At 34.1% G+C, this 25,983-nt stretch overlaps 1 protein-coding gene across 4 annotated transcripts; it reads left to right on the forward strand.

Annotated features, from left to right (window-relative positions):
* Window positions 1–497: 497 nt before the first annotated feature.
* On the forward strand, window positions 498–5,500 carry LOC113783726 (aquaporin PIP2-1-like). 4 transcript variants are annotated; one of them, XM_027329943.1, is made up of 8 exons: window positions 498–581; window positions 1,454–1,519; window positions 1,599–1,735; window positions 2,889–3,020; window positions 3,742–3,825; window positions 4,637–4,702; window positions 5,084–5,224; window positions 5,313–5,500. In XM_027329943.1, exons 4-8 carry the CDS (start codon window positions 2,985–2,987, stop codon window positions 5,322–5,324), a joined length of 339 nt encoding a protein of 112 aa, XP_027185744.1. In that variant the 5' UTR covers window positions 498–581; window positions 1,454–1,519; window positions 1,599–1,735; window positions 2,889–2,984; the 3' UTR covers window positions 5,325–5,500. The 4 variants fall into 4 exon arrangements, 2 of the variants coding, with proteins under 2 accessions (XP_027185744.1, XP_027185743.1); XM_027329942.1 differs by having other exon boundaries at window positions 5,084–5,500; XR_003469957.1 differs by lacking the exon at window positions 4,637–4,702 and having other exon boundaries at window positions 2,889–3,825; window positions 5,084–5,500.
* The last annotated feature ends 20,483 nt before the right edge of the window (window positions 5,501–25,983 follow it).

A 25,983-nucleotide genomic window follows, 5' to 3' on the forward strand; every position in this document is an offset into this window, starting at 1 on the left:
CTCTCCGTTCCCTTCCTCTTCCTCTCTTTCTCTCTCCGGCTCTTACTTTATCTTCCTCTAAAATCGTATGTATTCTGCATTTCCCAACCTCTAAAACTTTTCTCTTCGGAATCTCTTCAAGCTTCTAAACAACCTCTAGACGATTGAAGATCCACACAAGTGTAGATTAGTAGTTCAATTTGGAATCTCATTACTTGATTCAATGCCGCCCATTTCAATTATAGGGATTTATTGGCTATATGCGCCAAGCTCAGGGGTCTATGTCCAATTAACCCGTTCAAATTCTAATTCAACCGTCTGTAAGAGCTTCTTTAGCGGCCAGATTAAGAGCAAACCGAAGAAATCAAATTGTCGGTCAGAGTTCATTCAGGTTTGAAAAACATCGAAACCCTAGGGCATTCCGGTTACTTCCTTATTTTCTGATTTTTTGAACGTAGCAGTTTAATTTCATCTTATTTGGCTTTCTCTTATTTAATTTTTGAGACTTTTTGCAGTTTCTTCTCAATCAAAATGGCTCGTACGAAGCAAACAGCTGGCAAGTCCACCGGAGGAAAGGCTCCAAGGAAACAGCTTGCCACAAGGTATATATGCTTTCTTCCTCGGAATGAATTGTTTTGGTAATATTTATTTGAGTACACTAATTTGTGAATTTTGATGTCATTTTTTTGAAGATTTAGCTCGTATTCTTGTTTATAGTCGTTTGTAAACTTACATAGCTCCTCCATGTATATTGAGATTTATTTTCATTCTTTGTTAAATTTTTTATGCAAATTGTAATAATTATGTGTACGAAATAATAGAGGACTGGTTTCTCTGGATTATTTGGTCCTTCTACGGGTGCTGTACTGACTGAATTTGGCCTTTCTATATATATATATATATATATATATATATAGCTATGATATTTTATTCTTCCATAAACACAACGGATTTTGCTCATAAATTTTTCAACAGTGACCTGCAGCGTGATTGGCATCCTGATGTGCAGTTTAGCTACTAACATTTTCATTTCTAGGTAATGCTAGAATTGTGAACAGGATTCACCTCTGAGAGGATATCAACAGAGTAGGTTGTAGTTGGAAAGAGAAATTAAGATAGCACTGAAATGGATTAATTGGACACTCTTTTTTATCATTATTCCTGAAATGGGACGGTCGATTGTTCCCGATGCCTTATAACTTAATGAAATACAGTTGTGTTGTGCTTGTTACTCTAAACAACTACGACTGTTACTTATGTATATCTGATGGCCAGAATCATGTTGTATCTTTGTATACTTTTTTTGGCAGTAATTTTCCCTTTTTCATTTGATTTTACTTTTCTTGCTTGATTCTGAAGGCCACCAAATTTCTCATTTTCTCTTAAATGTGCTTTGATTGAGGCTTTCAGTGAAACATATAGGTCTTAGCAGAACAGAAACATTAACGTGGTGATTTTCTCATGGCTATAACAGATCCTGGAATCATCTTGCAAAAGCAGAATTTGTTGTTCATGGGATTGACTACGAAGGCCGTGGAAGGTCATTGGCTTATCATGATATATTTGGCATTTCTTTATTTGATTGAGCTTTTATTTTTGTAGAATCTTCTTTTTTTTAGGTTCCCGATGATCGAAAATATGTGGTTGTCTTGGGTACATGCTGTTTACAGCGCAAGGAGCATCGCCTCTCTGCTTTCTCGCTCTCTGGGTTTGAGTGGTCCGAATCCTGTCCCGGCCGTTGCTGTTTTCCTTCTTTGTAAGCTTTTTCTTTTTCTTTTTCTTTTTTTACGATCGCATCCGTCCTCTGTTTTGCGAAGCTAGCCTGCATGCTTTCCTCTTTTAAGCCATTTTTTGTGTTTTAGATCTGCTGTGAGTTTAGCTGGTTTTAACTGGAAAAGTCTGCTATGTAGCTTATGTTCGTCAATGATGTGAACCATCTTCTTACTCTTTCAATGCTTTCCTCTTTACTGGTTTGAGAAGTGATTCTTGAGATGAATATGGGATTATGTACTAAATTGTAGTGAGTCCTAAAACTTTGGTAGTATATGCTCTTTTTAGGTACAACAATGTTCACAAATGATATTGAAATGGGGATACTGCCTTATCTTTGAATTCTAGCTTCACTATAAGCTCTGGCTTGAAATGGGAAAAAATACATCCACTTATCTCTATTTGTAATCGGACTTAAAGATTTTATTCATCAAGAAAGAACCCTGACTTGTGCTTTTTCAAACTGATGCCATGCGTAGTGCTTGTCCCCTTGTGTAGTGTTTTTTTAGCCTTATTAAACGTAATTCAAAAAAATTTATCTATTTATAACTGCAAAGTAGCATACTTATTGCAACAAAAAAAAATTCTTCTGTCCTTTGAAACTTTGCTAGCAAGAAGTCCTATATTTGTGACTTGCTAGCCCGTTTGATTTCATGTTGTGGCAGATGGCCATATACTGGTACGTCAAGTGTGTTTCTTTTTTGTCTCCTAAACAGCAATATCTTTATTGTAATTATGTGACCAATAATATTTCCAGTTCAACGTTCCTCTAATTCACCACTTTCAGTGCTTCTCTTCCTCAAACTTCCTCTATCTTCTCTCCCATTCCTACCTCTCTCATTCTCCTGCTTCTGCTTTCGCTCCTCCCCATCTCGTTGTATCAAAAGATTTTGGTATGTTTCTATCCGTCTCATCTTTTTCCCCTCTTCGATTTGATTTTTGTTTTGTTAGATTTGCTTTTGACAGTTATAAAGGTTTCCTTCTCTTTTGCCTTTTAGATGGTTACATGAATTTTGATTATTGTTCATATTTTTGTTATCAGATCATTCTGGGATGCTTAGCTTCCCTATTTCTTTTCTTTTTATCTTATATTTTTTCGTTTTAGTCCATAATTTTTCTTTTTCCTCTCAAATTTCCAGCCAAGCATATATGGCCAAAGAAAGGAAAGCTGGAGAAGTTGTTGCTCTAAAGAAGATACGTAAACCAACAGTTCATTGAGTTATCAGATTGCATAAATGCTTGTAATATTTGCATTAGAGAAAGTTTTGCTTGTATGGTATCAACCCTTGCCATTAAGAATTATCAAAATGCAACTATCATGATGAGTGTGATATGAACTTGAGCTGTTGCTTGCTCAGCTAGATATTCTTTGCAGAACTGCCTCAAGTTTTATAGTCTGATCAGGAAGTGAAATGCATTGTGATGTATGAACCTCATTGGTCAGGACAAAGTGTTGAGTTGTTAAGAAAACAACTTTTATCATATCAATTCTTGACAATAACATGTTTCAAAATCAGCAAGACTAACAGCTTTTAAATAAAATGTTTTGGAAACACTGATTAGAAGAAAAAGATGCAAAACACATTTGCTTCTCTTAGTTTCGTACCTTGTGCTGTCTAAATATGTACATGGTTCTTGTGTTTGGTGAACCTATTAATGTAGAAATCATCAAAGATCATCAGTAATATGTCAGGAGCTTGACTTTCAGGGAGTGTTTGTCTGTTCTTTTCTTTTTTAGCTGATGTATCATGAATAAAAACTTTGATGAACCTTTTGCAGCTGCTAGGTAATATTACTAAAATTTTGCTTGTTGAACCAACCGTCCTTGAATTTATGAAGTTGGGCTTACTTATCTGTCTAAGGTGAAATTAAATGTGCATTATAGCTCATTGTTTGCATTGCTGTGGATTTTGGTGCTTGGATAACATTGAATTGTCCTTGTTACTTTTCGCCTTTTCATCAGCATCTACCTAATAACTCATTTTCTTGCAGCTCCCTTCTTCTTGTAGAGACAAAATATCTATCAAGCTTGCGCCAAAGAAGTGGCCACATGAAGTGTTATCTTCTTTGTCTGGGGTAAGTTTCAATAGCATTTTATCATTAGGCTGTTGACTGGCTATACTTCATGTTTAAGATTGTCCCATCTCCTGAGTCCCATTTCCCGATTCTGTTGGACACATGAATAAGCTAAACTCACTCAACTTATTATTCCAGCAAACATTACAGATCTCTATATTCTTATTACTACTTTTATTTACACTGCATAGAACTTGTTTAATATTTTTGTATGTAGGTGCTCTCATGTTAGAAAACTGACTTATTATACTTTCCACAGTGTTCTTCTGGTAGCTAGACTTATTCAAAATATGTGAGCCAAAGTAAAAATATGTGAGTTTACCTAAGCACTATAATTCTTTGGTTATATCCCAATCGGAAGATGAAAATTAGAATATGGTGCTCAAATAATACTATGGAAATTATGATAATATGTAGGAAAAGATACGCATATTCATAGATATGTTTGATTGCAATTACTAAACGCCACCTAAATGGTTCTGAACCCTGGGTTTTTAAAAGTCCTTTGCCACTTTCATGGTGGGACAGAGGATGTTGAATAGCTTTGTACTTGCATTCGACTTTATAGTGGCGAGTAATGTCAGAAAGCATGAAGTATGTCTTCAATACTTTTAAATTGTGCAAAGGGCTTCTATGTGCTTGTTAGCCTGGGATTTAAGTTAGTCTTTTAACTTACAAAGAAGTAATTGCTTTTACCAGTTTTTATCTTTCCAAATACAAATACAAATTGGTAATCTTTTTATTTATTTCACTCACTACCTTAATATTTTTTTTTTCAAATGCCTATGATGTTCGGTTCCTACACTTGTAGATCCTTTCAAAATTTGCAGATCCAAAGCTACATAAAAAGAAAGCGCCTGTTATGACTATCACACTGGTATAACTATTTGCCTCCACTTTAAATTACAGTAGCAGCTAGAGTATTACTTGTTTCATTTGTTTGCCTCCACTAGGAAAGATAGTCCTTTTGTCATTTGGATTCTGAAGGTCTAAAGCATCCAAGTGTATTTGGCTCATACTGATGAAGAAATTCTGTACAAAAACCTAAAATTAGAGCTTGGAGTTTAGGAACATGCGACTTGATCCCAAAGATGGGACTATTTTAATCATGATCTATTTGTACTTGGTTGCTAAATTTTAGTGTCTTGTTCTATTGCTAGATTCTGGCAATCAAACACGTTGGTAAAGATCATTAAGTTCATAGAAATCAAACAATTTTGGACATTGTTTACAAATCTCTTTCTTTTTTATGTTCCAGATTTTGGCTCCTCTTCCAATTGGATTTGCAGTTTTCTTAGTTCAATTGGCCAGCATCCCTGTTACGGGCACTGGCATCGACCCTGCAAGAAGTCTTGGTGTAGCCATTATCTTCAATAGAGACCTTGGATGGAATGATCATGTATCTAAGCCTATAATGATTGTGTCTTCATTTTCCCAGTATCTATTCATATTCTTAGCTAAATAACTATTTTATCTCTGGTTTTCAGTGGGTCTTCTAGGTTAGACCCTTCATTGGAGCTGCTCTTGCTGCAGTGTATCATTAGATAGTGATCAAGGCCATTCCTTATAAGAGCCAGGCTTAAAAGGGATCAAATTTTTTAGCCTTTTAGTGATCCTCATCTTGTTATCTATACATTTATTAAATGGACAAAGATATCATCTATTAATTTTTCTTCTTTTGTTGTTCCCTGCTTTCTCTGTTCTGTCAAATGTTTGCATAAATAATCAGTGTATGCTGTACTGAAGCTTGTTCCAATTTCCAACCTTTGAATGAAGGATTCTTCTTTTGTCAATTCAATTTATATTTTCATATTGTGGTATAATCATTTTGGCCAACAGGGTATTTTGTTATTTGGGCTCAAATATATTTGCTTCGAGCTTTATTGCTTGGGCTTGGCAAAAAAAACTGTAGTAATGCAAAAGGCATTGAAGGGGCGTAATGCTTGTGTGTCATTGTCGCTACTAATGAAGTGAGGGGATAAAAATAGTTGATAAGGTGGCTAGAATTCTGTGAGTGACAAATGTCACTTTGTTACAAATCATGATTTTCGCAATGGTGAAATACTCTCTCTATCCACTAGGCCATGACTTCCTTCACTGTACTTCATTATATTCAACTTTGTGTATACATGGCATTTCCCATTTTCCATTTAAATTTCAATTTAATATCTACCACCATCTTCTACTTTGAAGAATTAATCTGCCTATGCACCTTATTTATACGATATTCATCAAATTTGCAACCATTCTATAATTACAATTATTCCAGTCTTTAATATAATGTATTCTTTGCACACTCCATTTTCATCTTCCAATGATTAGTGTAATTAAACTTATAATTTCAACTTTTTTTTTACATTCAATTGGATATGCTAAGCACTATTACCAATGCATATTTGACATATTTGATAGGGCATATTGTCTTTAGTTACCTACGCGCATCGCGCGTTTTATACCTCCTAGTATATATATATATATACACACACATGTGGCTTCGCCACTGGTACGAGGACAATAGCTCGACCCACGCTTCCCATGTATTAAATATATATATATGTAATATTATTGATTAATATCACACTTTTTTGTGGTAAAATAATGTACATTTTTTTGTTAATCTATTATGAAAAAAGATAGTTAATTTAGATTTTACATAAAATCAAATATGAAGAAAGAATTCACAATACCAAAATAATTTTTAAATTTTATTTTACATTAAATTATTTAGCTAGAACTTTAAAAGCATACTTATTAAATTTATTATTTGTACCGTACATGGGTAACAATCACAGGGGTCGCAAAAAATGAAGAGGGTTAGGGTAGCAGGCCCCGGGCGGACTGAGGGACTTGAAAAGCTTTTGGAAGACAAGGCAAGGGATACGAGAGGCGGAGGACACGAGTAGGCCTGTCAAGACCCGGACCCGTCCCGGATCCATGAAATTATTGCAGGTATGGGTAGGGATTTAATTCCATTATCCGGATCCGGATCCATTTTGTCAAACAAAAAAATGAGTCGGATACGGAATATAGTATTCCGACCCGTATTAGATCCGGATCTGGATATAAATGGATTAATAATTTAAAATATGTATATTTATCAATATAATTTGATTAGGGCAATATATTTGAGTAAAGTCAATTTGATTTATTTTCTTATTTGGTTTTTTTTGTATTAGTTAGAAATTAGTGTACAAATATATTTTTTTCTCATTTTTATTAGAAATTGTAAACTTTCATAATTTTTTTCGGGTAAACCCGACGGATCCGGATCTGAAACATAGAGTAGAAGACCCGTCGGATAAACGGGTCGAATCCGGATTCGATTTGGTATGCCGGGTTCGGGTCCGGAATAATGAATTCTGGCCCGAACCCGGCTCGTTGACAGGCCTAGACACGAGAGCGCCTTCTACCCCAAACCTGTCTTATTATCATCCTAATCACAATCACTTTTTTTCAGTTTTAATTTGTTATGGTGATAAATTGCGGGAATTAGCTCTGGAATCTCCAAACTCCAACCATACAAAAATTTCACTTTCATAATATGATTTGTAGTCTCGGTTACATATTTTCAGTAACAGGGAAAATCACAATGTAAATGTCACCCTTTGAAAGCCCATGTTGATATATCACGAGCATTAAGTAGATGAGAAATTGATAGTCGAATGCTCATTTTATGGACTAACTCCACTTTGTACCAACAAATTTGTGCCACTTTTCTACTTTGCACTCTAAATTTTAATTTTGGATACTTTACACTTTGACAATCTCTTAATTTTACTTTGCATCTTAAACTCTCAAGTTTTTCTAATTGAGTTTCAATCAATGACAATAGTAGATAACTTAACAGAATAGAGGATCCTAAAAATCAATGATAATATACTAAAAGTAGTTAAAAGGAGTCAAGGGATGGTAGTTAGAACAAAACGATATAATTAATTTGCACCATCCTTTATAACATTAATTTTGTTAATAATATTAGTGTTTGGATCATATCAATGATAATAAAGGAGCCCAAAGATAGCAATTAGAGCAAAACAATAGATTGATTAATTTGCAACGTACTTTATCTCACTATTTTTGTTAATATTGTTACTAATTGAATTTAGATGGAACAAATTTAAGAATTTAAAGTGTAAAGTATCTAAAATTGAATTTTAAGGTGCAAAGTGAGAAAGTGTATAAGTTCAGAAGTATAAACTGAAGTTAGTCCTTATTTTATCTTGTAAAACTTCAAGGACAACGTAACACAAACTTTATTCGCAAAAATGAACAAATGATAGAAGCAACAACAAGATCTTAGTCCTATTAGACTAATCTTGTCCGTATATACGACGAATCCAACTTAATTTTGATATATTTGCAGAACGGGCCACTAAGATATGCAAACTCTTTTTTTGCAAGTCACAGTGGAAAATCTATGAATTAGTCATTAAAAAATCGCAAAAGTACATGTGAAGTTGTTGAAGAATGAAACCTTTTTCATAAATTTTTCTCATATTAGAAGACACTAAACGACGTGAGGAAGAATGGAAATAGCAAATTAGATATCAAAATCTTAATAAAAATGGTGTTCTGAACAGAAGTTTAATTCTTTGGTCACTATTGTCTCCTAAAGCTCTCAATCTCTCCCCATCCACTCAAAACTTTTTTCTATTGTTTGGTTTTCATCGGAATTTTTCTTGCTCCCATCCCTTAACTCCTATGTCTCGTACATGGGACATATTTTGTATCACTATTAATCACAAGCAACTTTCTTTTGGACATGAAACTTTTCTTTAAGTTATAGAAATTTTATTCGAGTTCAATTTTGCTAGTTTGCTTTAATGAAGTTTTACATAAATTTTCATGCAAGTTAAATTCTGTGATTTTTAGGCAATTTGAATTCTGTCAGTTAAAGTCGAAGCTTTTGGCATCTAATCTGCTGTTGTTTCGTTCATAATTTATTTGTATTTCCTTTTCTTCAAGACAATGTTGCAGAGATTTATAAGTTAATTAACTACAGTCTCAAACTTTTAGGAGTTTACTTATTCAAAACTTTTGAGTATCCCAATATATTAGTTTCTAATTTCAATTGTGAAAGGATTTTTGGTAATTTACTTATTCAAAACTTTGAGTATCCCAATTCCCAATATGTTAGTTTCTAATTTCAATTGTGTTACTTTCCAATTCTACAAGTCTAGTTTGGTTATTTATATCTCACACAGGCTTTCTCACTTGTCACACCTAAAAAGTAAAAAAAACAATACTGTTTTGCATAATTCTCCATTGCTTCTTAGCCATTATTAACATCTAAATATGGATGGAAAACAAGAGTGGTATCTCATCGCAGCCGTGATTGTTGTTGTAGGTCTTATGTCTTGTTGCCTTGGTAGGGTATTCATGCCTGGTGATGAACATAGTTCCGAGCCCCCGGCTGCACCCTCGGCCCCAGCGCCAGCGCCAGCCGCACCGCCGGCCAATCCCCCCTGCACCAGCGGCATCTCCAGCAGGTGCCCCGGCATAGTGATATGACCCATATGGATTTTTCTTGATCAATTGAAACCTCACTACGAGTAACTGAGGAACAAAAAAAAAATGCTTCATTATGAGAAATTAAGAGTGAATTCCCTCTAATGGTTTTTTCATTGTTTGGATGTTATCATTGTTTGGAATTTCCTCTAATGTTTGGGAGAGACAAAGAAAACGTCAGAGGGAATTCCAAACAATGATTATAGTAGAATTAGACGTTGCTGGGTATTTAATATTTATTCCTATGGTTATAATATTTTTATTCGATATATTAAGAGGCATCTGATTACCACATTACTTAACCTTTTTCGTTTTTTATTTTGCTATCTCTTGATAGGGATTACAGATATATTCTGGGAATTATGAATGACTCCTTGTCTCGAATCTCTAAAATATAAGAATACAAAAATCTTCTTTTTCATATGATTTCTGTTTTGGATTACATATTTTCGGTAACAAGAAAAAACCGTATGTAGTGCCTATGAAATTCGAACATTGAAATTAATGTCACAACTTTTAAGTAGCACTGAAATTGATAGTCGAATACTTTATCTCATAAAATTTCATCAACCATGCAACATAGCTATCGTTCGCAAAAAAGAACAAATAACAGCAGAAGCAAAGTCATATGTGCTGCTCTTGTATGCTTGCTTCCAGCAATGATTACAAGCTCTACATTTTCTATGTTTATTTTTTTTTTTGGTGACATTTTTCTGTAGCATGGTAAAACTTGAAGAATAATAAGCAGCTAATGGATACAACAAATTTTGAGCTTAAATTATTCTTCATGGTATGTACCACGAAAATTTAGATTTACCCTAGAACAAACCGAGAACCGAAATACACTACTATTTTGATAGTTAATTGGAAAAATGTTCAAGATAAGTTTCTACACTGTCTTCTGATCTTTTTGGGGTAGAAGTCCAATTTAAGCATGTATATCTTAATATTGAATTTCAGTTTTTTGTTTTTCAGTTTTATGGCACCATCTTTTACCAATGATAATTATATTATATGATATATGTGAGATAAAAAAAAGTAATTAAAAAAAAGTTTTAATGATGTAAGTAAAAAATGTTTGAAAAATTTGACAACCCGAACAATTAAACCCTTGAGATAAATAACCTAGACAATGGCAAAAAATTTAGATGCATTGCGATTGCTTTTACATCATGTACAACCATCAAAATCGCACCCACATTATTATTACTGAGTCATTTGGTTCAAATTTTACAATGATTATAAGGATTAATCTTTCCTACACTAATAGTGTATACATTATTAGCGTTGGATGAATGACAAATATACAAAATTTGAATTGAAAATTCAACTTTTGAACATACGTCAGCGATCCAATGATGTTAGTATATACACTGTCAATGTATGCAAGATTTACTCTTATTATAAGTATAGGCAGGATAAGGGAGAATTGCAATTTTATTGCCTAATACTTGGCATGTGTGCCAAATTGATCCTTAATATTTTTACCAAAACAAATCTAGTCCCCAAAATTTGTGATTTTAGAAAGGTTTAGTATTACTAACAAAAATGGAACAATGATTGACAATGAATATGAAGTTACCATTAGTCCACAACTTTGACTTTGCACTTTTGGTACCCAACGTTTTGATTTTGAATTATTATAGATCCATTTAAATTAGTTATTTTTGGGGTGTTTTTGAAATATTTTACTGTAATAATATATGTGAAAAACCTTTATTATAGATATTTTTAATGATGTTTTTAGTGATGTTTATGAGGATATATTTTGAGATATTTTTAAGGTTTAAAATTTTAGTTAGGTATTTTGAAAATTTTCAAAAACTTCACCAACACCTACCACCACCATCACTCCTTCTCCTCCCTCTCTCCTCCTCTCTCCATTTCCTCCTCCCCTTTCTCTTTTTCTTTCTCCCCCTTTTTCTTCTTTCCTTCTCTCCCCTTGTCCCTCCTCTCTCCTCCCTACCCCTCTCTGACAACCCCCCTCACACTCCCCCTTTCTGGTTGCAGCAGGAGAGGGTAGGGAGGAGGGAAAGGGAAGGGAGGAAGAAGGGGAGGAGAGAGGCGAAGGAAAGAGGAAGGAGGAGAAAGGAAGCAGAAGGAGAGGAAGGAGGGCGTGAGGAGAGAGGAGGGGAAGGAAAGGGAAGAGAGAGAAGAGGGGGAGGGAAAGGGACTATGGTGGCAGTGATGGATAGAGGTGGTGGGTAGTGGCAGTGGGTGAGGGATGAAAGAAGAAAAAGAGGGTAGGGCTTTGATTTTTTTTTTTAATTAGGTATATTTGAAAATTTTGGAGTGTTTTAGGAGTTATTTTTGTTTGTATATTGTCGTAGCATTGTCTGTGAAAAACTGCTTGATGAAAAAGGGACAAATCCAAATGGATATCTTAATTTTAAATAGTGATATTAAGAGTTTTAACATGAATTGTGACGTACACGGGATATACATATAACATTAACCTCATTCCAATCAAGTTTTACATTTATAAACTCCTAAATACCCCACACGCGATTTATCGCAAGTATACGAATCGTGAGCGAGTATAGGGTATTAAGGATTGATCCCATAGAGAAGATTGCAATTACCGGCACTACTAAAGCTTCTCTATTATTTAGACTATCAATGAATTATAAGAAATGAAACCTACTGAACTTATGCAAAATAACAATTGAAAGCTCCTTAGGTTGTGGTATCCCTAACTAGTCATGCAAGTGCTATATTTGGATCATTGAGTGCTACTATCTAGGCTAGTTATGGTGTAATTTCCTTATGCATATGAATCCTACTTTCGTAGTGAATCAATTATACTCATAACTAACCCATGCCTACTTTCATGGTTATGAAATTAGCTACAAGTTCATTTTTTCAATGAAATTACATGTAATGAATCACTAAAACCACATAGGTGCACCTCTACTCTTGTAAGTGTACTCCCTATTTTAGCACTTCTTGAACCAGCGTTAAATCTCAATTTCATTCCAGAAACAACACCTTAGATAATCACAATTAATGGTACCAGATTAATCATGATTTAAAGAGTTAAAATGCTAAATAACTTGCTCAAATAATAGCTTCAAATAGCCAAATAATAAACACTAACAATCATAGAAAGTTCAACCAAACCCAAGGCATAAACTAGAAACACATAATAACATATAAATCCATAACTTGTATATTAACTAAACTTGGAATCAAATACAAAAGATAAAGAGTTCGAAAGGAATGTAACCCTTGTCACATGAGCTTCAATTCCTCCTTCTTCATCTCCATCTTCAACCTAATCTAACCAATATACAAGAGTGGATGAGTTATACTACTCTATACTAAACTAATATAACACATAGAAAATGGAAGAGCTACATTTATACAAACTCCAAGCTTCTCCCCGTATGTCTCTCCTTCAATCTTGCAATGGCTTTGGCTATATAAAGGTAAAAGGTAGTCAAGGAATGAGGTTTACACCTCCCTTTTACAGCTGCAAAGTGGTTGTCACATGTCTAGCATTACAAGTGACTTGTTGGAAGTGAAATCAAGTTGTTCGCGTAAAGAGCAGCCTTTTCTGACCACAATCCGGCCAGAAATCCGGCCGGATTGCTACAGTGACTTTTTGTGCAATTCTGTTCAATTTCCAGCTCTGGTCCGATTTTGCCTCAACTTCAACTGAACTTTTCTTGATGATAGAAGCTGATTTAAACTTGTAACTCTTTGCGTTAGCTTTCCAATGCATCAAGAATCACCTCATTTGGATTTTTGTAGGCTTAGAAATGACTGAAATACCCTTGACTGCTCAATGCCCTGTTTCAGCTTCAACCAATAGAAATTGGCTACTTAATTCGGCTGTTTGACCTGGAAAACCTTAGAACTGGATTTCGATGTCTTCACCAAAGTTGTAGGTCTATCTCTTATCTTCAAATTATTCAAGAATCTTCTCAATCACATCACTGTAGCTCAAGTTATAGCCGAAATACGAAAATGTGTCAAAACTGTCAAAAATGCACAAAATGCAAGTAAAAAGTGATAAAAACCTCATTTAATCACTTAAGACATTTTTCCCCAATTATAGCCAAAATGATTCATTTTCTTCCAACAATATTGTCAAAGTGACTAAAAATAACATCAAATATCATTCAATTATTACGTAAATTAGTCACTTATCAAATTCCCCCACACTTGAACCATTACTTGTCCTCAAGCAATTCACACATAATCAATTACAATGATTCAAGAGGTGAAACAATATATGCACTTTTTCAAATTTTAATTCCTCATGACTTGGAAAACAATCATTATACAATTATTCAAATTACACTAAATATTCATAATATCAAGTAAAGGAAAGATAATTATACCCTAATTTTAACAAGTTAAACTTAATCTCTCACCCTAACCTAATTTCACAAATAAGCAAATGACATAGTCAATTTATAGCCTTCCTCCTCCTATAATCATCTTTTTCTCAAAATGTTTAACTAAGAGGGATTTATGACTGGATATTTTACTTAAATAATGAAAACGTCTTTTGATGCGAAGATTGACACTATTAGGTGAAGAACTCTGGTTAGTCAACATTTTATTTATTTAAATTGCTATGCATACTCGTAATTCAAGTGCCTTTTTATGCGAAAATTGACATTTTTAGATGTCAATCCCCGGTTACTCGGTACGAGAATCATTGGAGTAGAACAAAATTTATTTACTTTCTTTTTTTTCTTTTTTTCTCTTTTTTTTATAAGAAAATAAATAGATTTTCCCTCATAGAAAAAAATAATCAAAAGAGGAGTACAACCTTTATCAACTATATCAATCACTTATTTGCAAAATTAAGTAAAGAGAAGAAATCTCATTAAACATGTAAAATTATAGGCATAATTTTCCTCACTTTACCGAATATACTTTCTAAAATGCAAAAATTCAAATTGCATAATAACCATTTCCAAGCCAAATGAGGATTAAATCTCCCAAAATACGTATAACATTTCAACAAATAGAAGAATTAGACATTTAAAGTTGGAACAATTAGTCCTTTTTGAATAAAAATGCAAAAATTTGAAGAGTTTTTGGGCCATAATGAAATGTTAGAAAAGATTTTAGAAAAATTTTGACAGAGTTTGCCCTTATAAATGGACGAAACTCCCTGCCAACAAACCTATTTTCAAGCAAATTATCCACATGACAAGTATTTCAAACACAATTCCAACATTTCTAATCATTTAAATCCACAAAATATCATCACATGGCATTAAATGCAAGTTCAAATATTTCTCCCCCACACTTAAACTTCACATTGTCCTCAATGTGAGAAAAGGAAAATGAATAAAGAGTGAAAGAAAATACTGCTCATTTGAACTTGCGCAATCCGAATCCATGGCCAAGTGATGAATTTCCAACCTTATTTAGGAAAGAATGGAGAGTTCAATTATTGCACTCTGAAAAAGACAAAATCAAAACAAATCAATTTCTTAAAAATAAATGTTGCAATCAACAAGAAGAAAACATGCAATTCAAGGAAAAGGAAAAATGATCAAGCATGTGGAACCATACAATGTTCAAGGGATAAAAACATGAAATGAACTAATCTTTGCTAATCAAATATATGCATTAGTATCCAAAGCAAAGGGAAACTAATTTCACAAAATAAGCCCACTATCATGAACAAAGTAAGTTCCATTTATACATTTTGTCATCAATGATCAAATTCTCTCAAGTACAAAAGTAATCTCAAAATGGAGGCAAACACACCAAACCAAAATATAAATGACCTTCGTAAGAATTCATGAAATACTAAAAACTATTGAACCACAAAGATTATAAGTGCATTTATGAATTTCATCAATTAAGGCCATCTCAATTCACCTCTTCTTTTAGAATAACCTAAGAATTCAAGAAATTATTCAATCAAGCACCTTTTCATTCATTAGGTAATCTAAATTAGTCACATGAATATCAAAAACTCCCACTAAGCTAATTAAAATGCTACCATGGCCATTTAATATGCAACTTTGTCACCAAGCCAAATTAAGCATAAAACTAGCAAGAATTCACCAAATAAATGCAATAAATGCAAATCACAAAATTTATTTATCACTAACAATCACCAATAGTATCAATAAGTTCAAATAAATACACCTAATTTCACATACTAAAAATTGCCTAAAAATAGAAAATATTCAATCATGGCAAAGTTCAAATGACAAAGTTAGGTGAAGATTTGTTACCTCAAAGTGGTTTGGTGATGTTAAGTGATGAATATGATGTGAAAACTTTCAAGAAACTCACTCCAATTTGACCTCAATTGAGTGATTCAAGAAGGTGCAACCCTAACTAATGGTAAGCTTGAAACCACTTTAGAGTTGTTTTTTGAAAGAATGTGAACTATGAAATCCACTCTAGAGGTTAAGAGAGGTGTTTTGGTGAAGTTGGTTTGAAGATTGGATGGTGAAAAGAGTGAGTTTAGTGAGTAGTATGTGTTTTAGATGTGAATGTGTGTGTAGGTTGAAGGAGAAAAGAGGGAAAAATGTGAGAAATCCGTTCACGGATTCCTCTTATGCTGGTTACTATTCATATTCGGCCAGAAATTGGAGGGATTGGTGGCGATTCTGGCCAGTGAGCCAGAAAATTTTTTTTTGTCCTCCCCTGTTAATCCGGCCGTGAATCCGGCCAAATTTTGGCCGGATTTCTGGCCGGATTGTGCTGCAAAAAAATTCTGATTGCAGAAATGGATCCAAGGCCTCGGATCCATTGAATCTGCACTTATTGCACAAGTTTCTGCAATTTTCAGTTTGACCCCAATTTGAAACACACTCTCCAATTCGTGCTCTACAATGAAATTTTTAACAATTCAACACTTCACACACATGGAAAGTGACTTAAACATGAATCTCAACACCTCAAAACAAATCAAAAACATGTAGAATCCAAATTAAGGGTTGAAGTTCTTGGATCAAATAGTCCCCTCGACACTTTCAATGCACAAGATGGTGCTCAAATTGTTCAAAAGAGTGCAAATAGATCATGAACACATTTAAACACTTGAATGCACTTCAACTTCATGCAAATGACTAACTTAACCTCACAACATGAAATTAAGCATTGTAAACTCAAAAATACAAGGTTAAGCATCCCTTTTTCACATCGGTCTCCACTCCTTATAAGCTCTTTTGCACTTGAAATAATTAGCATGACTTCTTGTCATTGCAACCTACAAAACACATAAAAATATTAGTTAAATAACTAAAACTTACTAAAAATAAGAAATCATTGGGTTGCCTCCCAACTAGCGCTTCTTTATAGTCATTAGCTTGACTATTTTACCTCATTTTTCAAGGAGGTTTAGTTAACGAATAATCCACCATTTTAGGCCGTGGTGGATCATTAAAGGGTGACTTTATAGTAAAAGTCACATGTTCTAATGATGTGAGAGATGGAAGTGACTTACCTATCTCAAGTGTTTCATAGATATTACCTTGAATATGCACCACTTGAGAACTCACCAAAGGAAATGCAATGAGGATATCTTGGGCAACAATACCTTTAGAACCTATACTTTCAATACACTCCTCAAGAGGGGTGAAAAATGACTCACTAAAACTCACCTCTTGAGGTTCAAGGTTAGTTCCAAAGATATTATCATGTGAAATGGACATTTGCTCATTGAAACACAATTGAGATTCATCATTTTCATCAAAATGCAATCCATTTTCACATTCAACATTCCCACCATTCATGCTAGGATCATTTTGCAAATTATTAGAAGAAATAACTCCACACAATGCATTCAATTGCTCATGTATTCTACAAAAGTGAGAAGTTAATTTATCCATTCTTTCCTCAATCCTATCAAAATGATCGGAAGTCACATTAACTAATTTTTCTATAGCTAACTCCCAAGGTAACTTAGAATCATTAGCTACTCTTTCTATTGCCAACTCCCATGATGATTTTGATTCATATTGGACATATTCAGGTTGATAATCATAAAAATATGAAGAATTACTATAAGTACATTGATTATCCCAACCATAAGCAGGAGAATTACTCCAATTAGCACTATATTGATCAAAACAAGGATTGTAATGCTCTAATTCATCATAATAATCCACATTTTGTGCTTGTCTACATGTATGAGTAGCATGATAACCTCCACACAAGTCACAAATCATTTGATTAGAATTAAAAGCATTAACATTCCTCTTTTGCTCAATTTCATGCATAATGGTGTCCATTTGAACTTTTAACATTATAACATCAAATCTAGCCTTTAAACACTTTAAACCATCTTCGAAAGACATATCTTCGGTAATTTCTTGGTTATCTCTGTTGAAGGAGCTTTGCACTTGGTAACCATCCATCACCAATATTCCACTTCTCAAGCATTGTCCTCCAAATTGACCTACCCTGCTCATTATCTAAAATTGCTTTTAAACAACTTAAGAGCAAAATTAGTAAGAAAAATAGGTGATAAAATACATACACACATAAAATACTAAAATAACAGAAAATAACATTCACACTATAACTAATAAAATGTCTAAACTAATAAAGTTACTCTTCACACCGATATTGCCAAATCTTCCTCGGCAACGGCGCCAAAAACTTAACGGGCGCGGGGTATACATATAACATTAAACTTATCCCAATCAAGTTTTACATTTATAAACTCCTAAATACCCCACACACGATTTATCGCAAGTATATGAATCATGAGCGAGTATAGGGTATTAAGGATCGATCCCACAGGGAAGATTGCAATTACCGGCACTACTAAAGCTTCTCTATTATTTAGACTATCAATGAATTATAAGAAATGAAACCTACTGAACTTATGCAAAATAACAATTGAAAGCTCCGTAGGTTGTGGTATCCCTAACTAGTCATGCAAGTGCTATATTTGGATCATTAAGTGCTACTATTTAGGCTAGTTATGGTGTAATTTCCTTATGCATATGAATCCTACTTTCGTAGTGAATCAATTATACTCATAACTAATCCATACCTATTCTCATGGTTATGAAATTAGCTACAAGTTCATTTCTTTAATGAAATTACATGAAATGAATCACTAAAACCACATAGGTGCACCTCTACTGTCGTAAGTGTACTCCTTATGTTTAGCACTTCTTGAACCAGTGTTAAATTTCAATTTTTATTGTAGAAACAACACCTTAGATAATCACAATTAATCGTACCAGATTAATCATGATTTAAAGAGCTAAAGTGATAAATAACTTGCTCAAATAATAGCTTCAAATAGCCAAATAATAAACACTAATAATTATAGAAAGTTCAACCAAACCCAAGGCATAAACTAGAAACACATAATAACATATAAATCCATAACTTGTATATTAACTAAACTTGGAATCAAATACAAAAGATAAAGAGTTGGAAAGGAATGTAACCCTTGTCACATGAGCTTCAACTCCTCCTTCTTCATCTCCATCTTCATCCTAATCTAACCAATATACAAGAGTGGATAAGCTATACTACTCTATACTAAACTAATCTAACACACAGAAAATGGAAGAGCTACATTTCTGCAGGCTCCAAGCTTCTCCCTGTATGTCTTTCCTTCAATCTTGCAATGGCTTTGGCTATATAAAGGTAAAAGGTGGTCAAGGAATGAGGTTTACACCTCCCTTTTACAGCTGCAAAGTGGTTGTCAAATGTCTAGCATTACATATGACTTGTTGGAGGTGAAATCAAGTTGTCCGCATAAAGAGTAGCCTTTTCTGACCACAATCCGACCAGAAATCCGGCCATAAATCAGGCCAAGCTCCGGCCGGATTGCTACAGTGACTTTTTGTGCAAGTTCTGTTCAATTTTCAGCTCTGGTCCGATTTTGCCTCAATTTCAACTGAACTTTTCTTGATGATAGAAGCTGATTTAACTCTTGACCAAAACATAAAACTTGTAGCTCTTTACGTTAGCTTTCCAATGCATCAAGAATCACCTCATTTGGATTTGTGTAGGTAGAGAAATGACTGAAATACCCTTGACTGCTCAATGCCCTGTTTCAGCTTTGACCAATAGAAATTGGCTACTGTAATTCAGCTTTTTGACCTAAAAAACCTTAGAACTGGATTTCGATGTCTTCCCCAACGTTATAGGTCTATTTCTTATCTTCAAATTGGTTCAAGAATCATCTCAATCCGATCACTGTAACTCAAGTTATAGCCGAAATACGAAAATGTGTCAAAACTATCAAAAATGCACAAAATGCAAGTAAAAAGTGATATAAACCTCATTTAATCACTTAAGACATTTTTCCCCAATTATAGACAAAATGATTCATTTTCTTCCAACAATATTGCCAAAGTGACTAAAAATAACATCAAATATCATTCAATTATTACGTAAATTAGTCACTTATCAAATTGAGATGCAAATTAGAATGGTTAGTATTAAATGGGTGATAAGAATTCTAATTAAAATTCTTTTTATTCTTTATTCTTTATTTCATTTACTCATGCTAATAATATTTAAAAATATTTTAATATGTGAAGTAAATTTGAAAAGTTTTTCAAAAAATATCTTTTATGTTTTTCAAAAAATATCTTTTATGTTTCGTTATCTTTTAATAATGTAGTTTTAAGGCATTTATTTTTATAGCCATGTACCTTGATAATCATTTAGTGGTTCACATAAGGTGTATGAAATGCCAGTTTCATTTCAAATTCAATTGATAACCTATTAAAATGCCACAAGAAGGATCTACTTAATTTACAAAAAGCATATATTCTTTATATTTTAAAGGGATATTTAATTAAGTTTTTTAATTATCATTAGATATAAAAATAATAAAACTCATTATCAATTAATTTTTTGTGACTAACAATGCAAAAGAAAAGAAACATATGATATATTATTAGTACGAATAAATGAAATAAAAAGAAAAAGAAAAAATTTTAAGTAGAATGATTATTAGCCATTTAATGCTATTTCATTCTAATTTGCATCTCAATTCATTTTAAACACTTAATATCACTATTTAAAAATTAAGAAAAGATAATGATTTAAATCAAAACATTGAGGACCAAATGTGCAAAGTCAAAATTGTTGACTAATGGCAATTTAATGTTGACCGTTAGTCATTATTCTATTTCTATTAGTTATCCTAAATCTGCTTAAAATCACAAATTTTAGGGATTAGATTTATTTTGACTGAAACATTAGGGACCAATTTGGCACATAGGCCAAACATTAGGAACCAAAACTAAAATTCTGCCAATGTGATAAATACAATAAGTTTGATAAAAACTTAGAGTTTTTGATAATTTTACAGCAATGAGTTTTAGTAACGAAAAATAATGGATAAGTGAAATCACGCTCTTTAATTGGTAATCATGAAAATTACTAACTCACTCCGATTGACCTTAAACAAACATTATGCATAAGTATAGATGAAATTGAAACCCATTCCTTGGCTTCAAAGTCACTCACCATATGCCTTTTAAAATCCATTTACTATATTTTCTCTAACAATCTCGCGAGATAAAAGATTTCATTATTGAAAGATTCAAGGACCCTAAAACCACCATTCACAATGTGAGGGAAATGAGAGAAAAAATCTTCACATCAGTAAATATCTAGATAGAGTTGTCTAACAATACTCACAGCAACCATCCAATCTTACGTTTAACTAGGGGTGGGCAAAATTATCCGCTAACCAAAAAATCCGCCATATCCTATCCGATCCGAAAGTTAGGATATTCAATTTGTATTATTTGATCAGGTCAAAAGAGGGTTGGGTACCCGCTTAGATGTGGGGTGGGTTAGGGTCACATAATTAAAAATCCGTAGATACCCAACTTGCCCCGCATATATATATTTTTTATTTTTATACATATACTATAAAATAATATTTTTAGAGCTAAATAAGTAATTTTATTGAACAAAATTCCATTATAAATATGAGAAACTATAGTTTATTTACGAGATTCATTTATAGAGGTCATGATTTTATATTTTATAGAAAAGAGTTTAATTAATGTGGAACACATATTTAAAAATTGGGAAAAATGCACTTTTCATCCTCAAAGTTTGGGTTGTTGACCAATTTCATCTTCAAAGTTTCACCCAAAACACATTTCATCCTCAAAGTTACGTAATTTTGGCCAATTAAGGACAATTGACGGGAATTGGCAAATTTATCGTTAGAACCAACTGTAAACCCAACAAAAAATGGGTAAAATCGAATGGAGCCACATTCCCCACCTTGATCACAAATTGGGCAATCCAACGGATGATTCATCAGCAAAAATTCCATAACTCCTTCTCGTGCCTTTTTGGCAAGAGGTGTGCCTGTCTTAATCTTCATCCCTGCAAAAATATCATCAAAATCAATACATAACCAACAGGCAACCAAACAAAATGTTTTTTTTCCCCTCTCCTTTGTCCCTGGCAACTGCCGAAGAAAATTTAATCATAGCTAAAAAGTATAACTCTCCATAACAGAATCATCCATAGCTCAAAATTAAGCAATTAGTTTCTCAAGAATGCAACATCCAGCTCAAGCTCAATGTAAGCAAACAACTTTTTCTTTTTCTTTTCTTAAATTATAAAGCACCAATCCTCACACATTAACATTAAACCCTAAAGTCCACATTTTTCTCATATTAAGTAGCGAAAAATCTAAATTTTTTGTTCGTAATAAATCCATTTTAGCAATAAAATCAACAAAAAATTAATTCAATTATCAACTAGTTTAGTTTACCGGGAAGAGCCAGCATAGGCTTGGGGGACTTTTCGACTTCATCGAGGCACATACAGCAATTTCCGGCAATAGAGAGGCGGCTATGGTAGCAAAAACGAGGAATGTCGATGCCGGCGATCTCGCAGGCCTAAAGGACTGTCATACCCTTAGGGATTTTAACCGGATATCCATCTAAAAAGACTTTGATAGCGTCTTCCGGGTTGGGGAAGTGGACTCGGGCCCTGCCGACGGGAGTTCTCTTGGGAAGATCCAGCGGGGGAGAATCGGGCTAGGCTTGGGCTTCTTCAGCATTTTGGAGCTCACTAGTGGAGACGATGGAGCAGCGGAGGAGAGGAGTGAAGTTTCCTGGCCTGAGTTTTCCAGATCGCAGGAGAGTCCGGGAGGTGAGTAAACCCAGCCCCATTTTTTGGGTTTTATTGCTATCTCAGATGGACAGGATAACAATGAAATGCGTAGTTTTTCGATTTCTCTTCTTTGCTGAAATTGAGCTGAGAAAGGTTGTGGAATGATTCTGAGGCGGCTGGTTTATCTGTGTAATTCACACGCAGCTGTTGGTGGGGAATCCGGGTACCAAATTGGTTATCAAACCATGGGCTTTTCAGGTTGATGGACCATGTGATATTCCAAGCTTTAATAGTTGAGTTTCAATTTAGCTAACTAATATTGGTCCTTCGGTTTTACCTATTTTTTGTTAGGTTTACAGTTGGTTCTAATGATAAATTTGGCAATTCCCGTCAATTGTTCTTAATTGACCAAAATTACGTAACTTTGAGGATGAAATGTGTTTTGGGTGAAACTTTGAGGATGAAATTGATCAACAACCCAAACTTTGAGGATGAAAAGTGCATTTTTCCCTTTAAAAATATGTGTTACTTATTTCAAACTTTTATTGATTTTTAATTCTTTTAATTCTTTCCTTTATCTTGTACTCTCTTCGCATGCTTGTTTGTACTCTCTTCGCATGCTTGTTTCTTGGTGGGAGATTTTTTTTTGAGAAAAAAATCTTTATTGAATCATATATGAATGGGCAAAATATAAAATTAAATTTATATAAATCATTTTATAAAAAATTAAATGATAAATGAAGTGGGGCAGGTACCCGTTGACCCGAGCCCTATTTAAGCGGATGTCCTATAATTGGGTACTCGCTGATATGCGGGGCGAATAAGGGTCAGAAAATGGCGACCCACAAGGTACGGGTTGGGTCAACCAAATAAAGGACAGGACGGGTACCCGACCCACGCCCATCCCTATATAGGAATTTGAGAGAGGTAATTCCCAACACAATCATTGCAGTAGTGTTTTTCTATTGCATCTCTTTGACCATGTAAAAGATGAGATCGCAAGAGCTAGTGGGATCACTCCATTGTGCATAAATTCATGAAAAAATGTGAAGGAGAACATAATGAGTGTGTTTGGATAGATGATTATTTGAAATATTATTTAAAATAATTACTATAACACTTTATGTGATTTGGTGTATATGAGATAAAAAGATAATTTGAAAGATAAAAAGATATGTTAAAAATTGTGTCTGTGATACAAACAAATAATTTCGAGCCAAATAATGGCTATCCAAAATGTCACGAAATGACAAAGGCAACTCACTGTTTAGTTATGTTGTTTGGGACGTAAGTTTTTGTCAAAAAATTTTGAAAATATTATTTTAACACATTTTTTAATTACTTTTTTTATCATATACACGTCACATTTGAAAAACACAAACCAATTAGTTTGTTTATCATTGGTTTTCTTCCGGTGGTGGATGAGATGGCAAGGGCAATTAGACTATCAATCAAACTATTCAGGGACGCAAACAAAGAAAATCAAAATTTTATTCGGTAAAAAAATAACTCGCTTAGTCCAATTGATCTGCAAAGAGCGGAGAGCATTTAGGCACCATTTAGATTTACAGTTTCCCAGAAATTATTTTCAAAAACCCTCCTAGCCAAGTTATTTCCAAATGTCTCGAGAATGCAGTCTTGCATTATTAACAATTCCAGGCAGATACCATGTTTCCATTACTCATAAAAGAAGCATCAAGTTGGCTTTAAGTCGTAAGAATAGATTACTTTAAGTCGTATATTCAAATCCTACGATTAATATAAGAACTATATTGGTAAGCAATATTCCATCAATTCGAGCACTTGTATTAGCGGGCGATCTGTAAGCGACCTATGGTTCGAATTTCTCATGGAGGCAACTAGAGCCGAACCCATTCAAATATTTTCCTTTAAAAAAAATAAGGAACACCTGTCGCCATCTCCTTCTTGTAGCTCACCAGTCCACCACCATTGATCAATCATTCATTCATTTGTTTCCGCCAGTGTATAAATTCACTAAAAAAACAAAGGACTTCATCCTCCTCCTCACCCTCCTCCAATTCCCCGGAAAACATGGCGTAATTCGCCAAAAGTAATGCTCCCTCTGACAAGCTTGACCTAGCTGATTTCACCCTTGACTGGTGGTTATGCAATGCTCCAATCATGGTTCGCAATATCAGCTGATACGAATACGTATCGGCCGAGTCGTAACCGGAACGAAGGGGACCGGTACGATACCGATTCTCGAATCGTGAATATTATCATATCTGTGATGACTCGCTCTGACTCGGCCGATATTGGCCGATTCGAATCCGTGATGCATGATATCGATCGATATATTCGAGTCAACTCGGAGGCGACTCGGATATTTTATAAAATTGTGCCTTTTTGGGTATTTTCTAATTTTAGGATTTTTTTTCAAAATTTTTGGTAACTTTCATGTGCTATAATATGTGTATTACCTGATATTCAACCGATATGCTACGACAGACGTGGAACAACCGAGACCGCAACCAGTGATGGCGAACCATGGCTCCAATAGAAGCACACTGGTATTACTGCTTTCTGAAGAAGAAGAAGACGATGATGCCAGTCTTCACGTCACTCGCCAACACACAAAAAAATCCGAATCAATGCAATCATCGAAACAAAAAAGAAGAGATGTATAACAACAGATGGGTACCCTTCCCGGCTCACCATAGCTGCCTGCCTTCACTCCTTTGTTTCCTCCCGATTCCCTACTTAAAGCTGTCTACTTCTACTACTAAAATTTATACCCGCTATTAAAATTCCAATCTATTAATATTAATTACTTACCATTTGAATATCCTCCAAGTAAAACTACTAGCATTTTTTAAACCAAAAAGAAAAAAAAAAGAAAGTAGAACGAAGCAGCTAAATTTGCAGAAAATGAGAGGAACAACAACAATGGTGTTGTTCTTGTTCATAATTGTTTTTCTTTCCGCCGTTTTGGCGTCGTTCGCTGCCAATGATACGTTCGATCACCGTACTTTAGTGATCGATGGCAAACGGAAAGTTCTGATCTCCGGTGCCATCCATTGTCCTCGCAGCACTCCACAAGTCCGTGCAGCTCTCCTCCCCTGTAGTACAGTTTCAGACATATTAGTACTAATTTTTACATGCATTTATACGCTTTTTGCAAACTATTCATGTTAAGTGTGTGGAAATTTATTGGAAACATGGAAACGCAGATCAGAAGTCCAAAGATGGAGGTTTGGATGCCATCGAAACTTACGTCTTTTGGAATTAGCACGAACCGGTTCGAGGCCAGGTCTCATCTTTTTGGCTTTCTTTCCAATTATGCTTTGCTTCAACAGAAATTTTATGTTGGTCCGGAATAACTATTGGGCATGCCTAGTAGAGCAAAATACATAGGCAAAAAAATAGTTTACATTTCTTCGATTTTGTGCATATTATGTTTGTAGTTTTTCTCTTTCTAATTATGCTTTGCTTCACAAGAAATTATATTGTTGGTTCAAAGCTACTACTCAGCATGCCTAGCAGAGCAAAATATAGAGGCAGACAAATATTTTACACTTCACGATTTTTGTGTGTATTATGTAGACACCAAAAATTTTGCTAATTCGTTTATTTTTA

This window comes from Coffea eugenioides, chromosome 9, assembly GCF_003713205.1.
Source record: "Coffea eugenioides isolate CCC68of chromosome 9, Ceug_1.0, whole genome shotgun sequence".
NCBI classification, from domain to species: domain Eukaryota; kingdom Viridiplantae; phylum Streptophyta; class Magnoliopsida; order Gentianales; family Rubiaceae; genus Coffea; species Coffea eugenioides.

Excerpts from the sequence above, each read along its gene's own strand:
- LOC113783726 (XM_027329942.1), top strand. The coding sequence starts at position 2,985 with ATGCTTGTAATATTTGCATTAGAGAAAGTTTTGCTT. Across the intron at positions 3,826-4,636 it reads TGTTATCTTCTTTGTCTGGG|ATCCTTTCAAAATTTGCAGA; the intron begins GTAAGTTTCAAT and ends CTACACTTGTAG. Across the intron at positions 4,703-5,083 it reads CTGTTATGACTATCACACTG|ATTTTGGCTCCTCTTCCAAT; the intron begins GTATAACTATTT and ends TTTATGTTCCAG.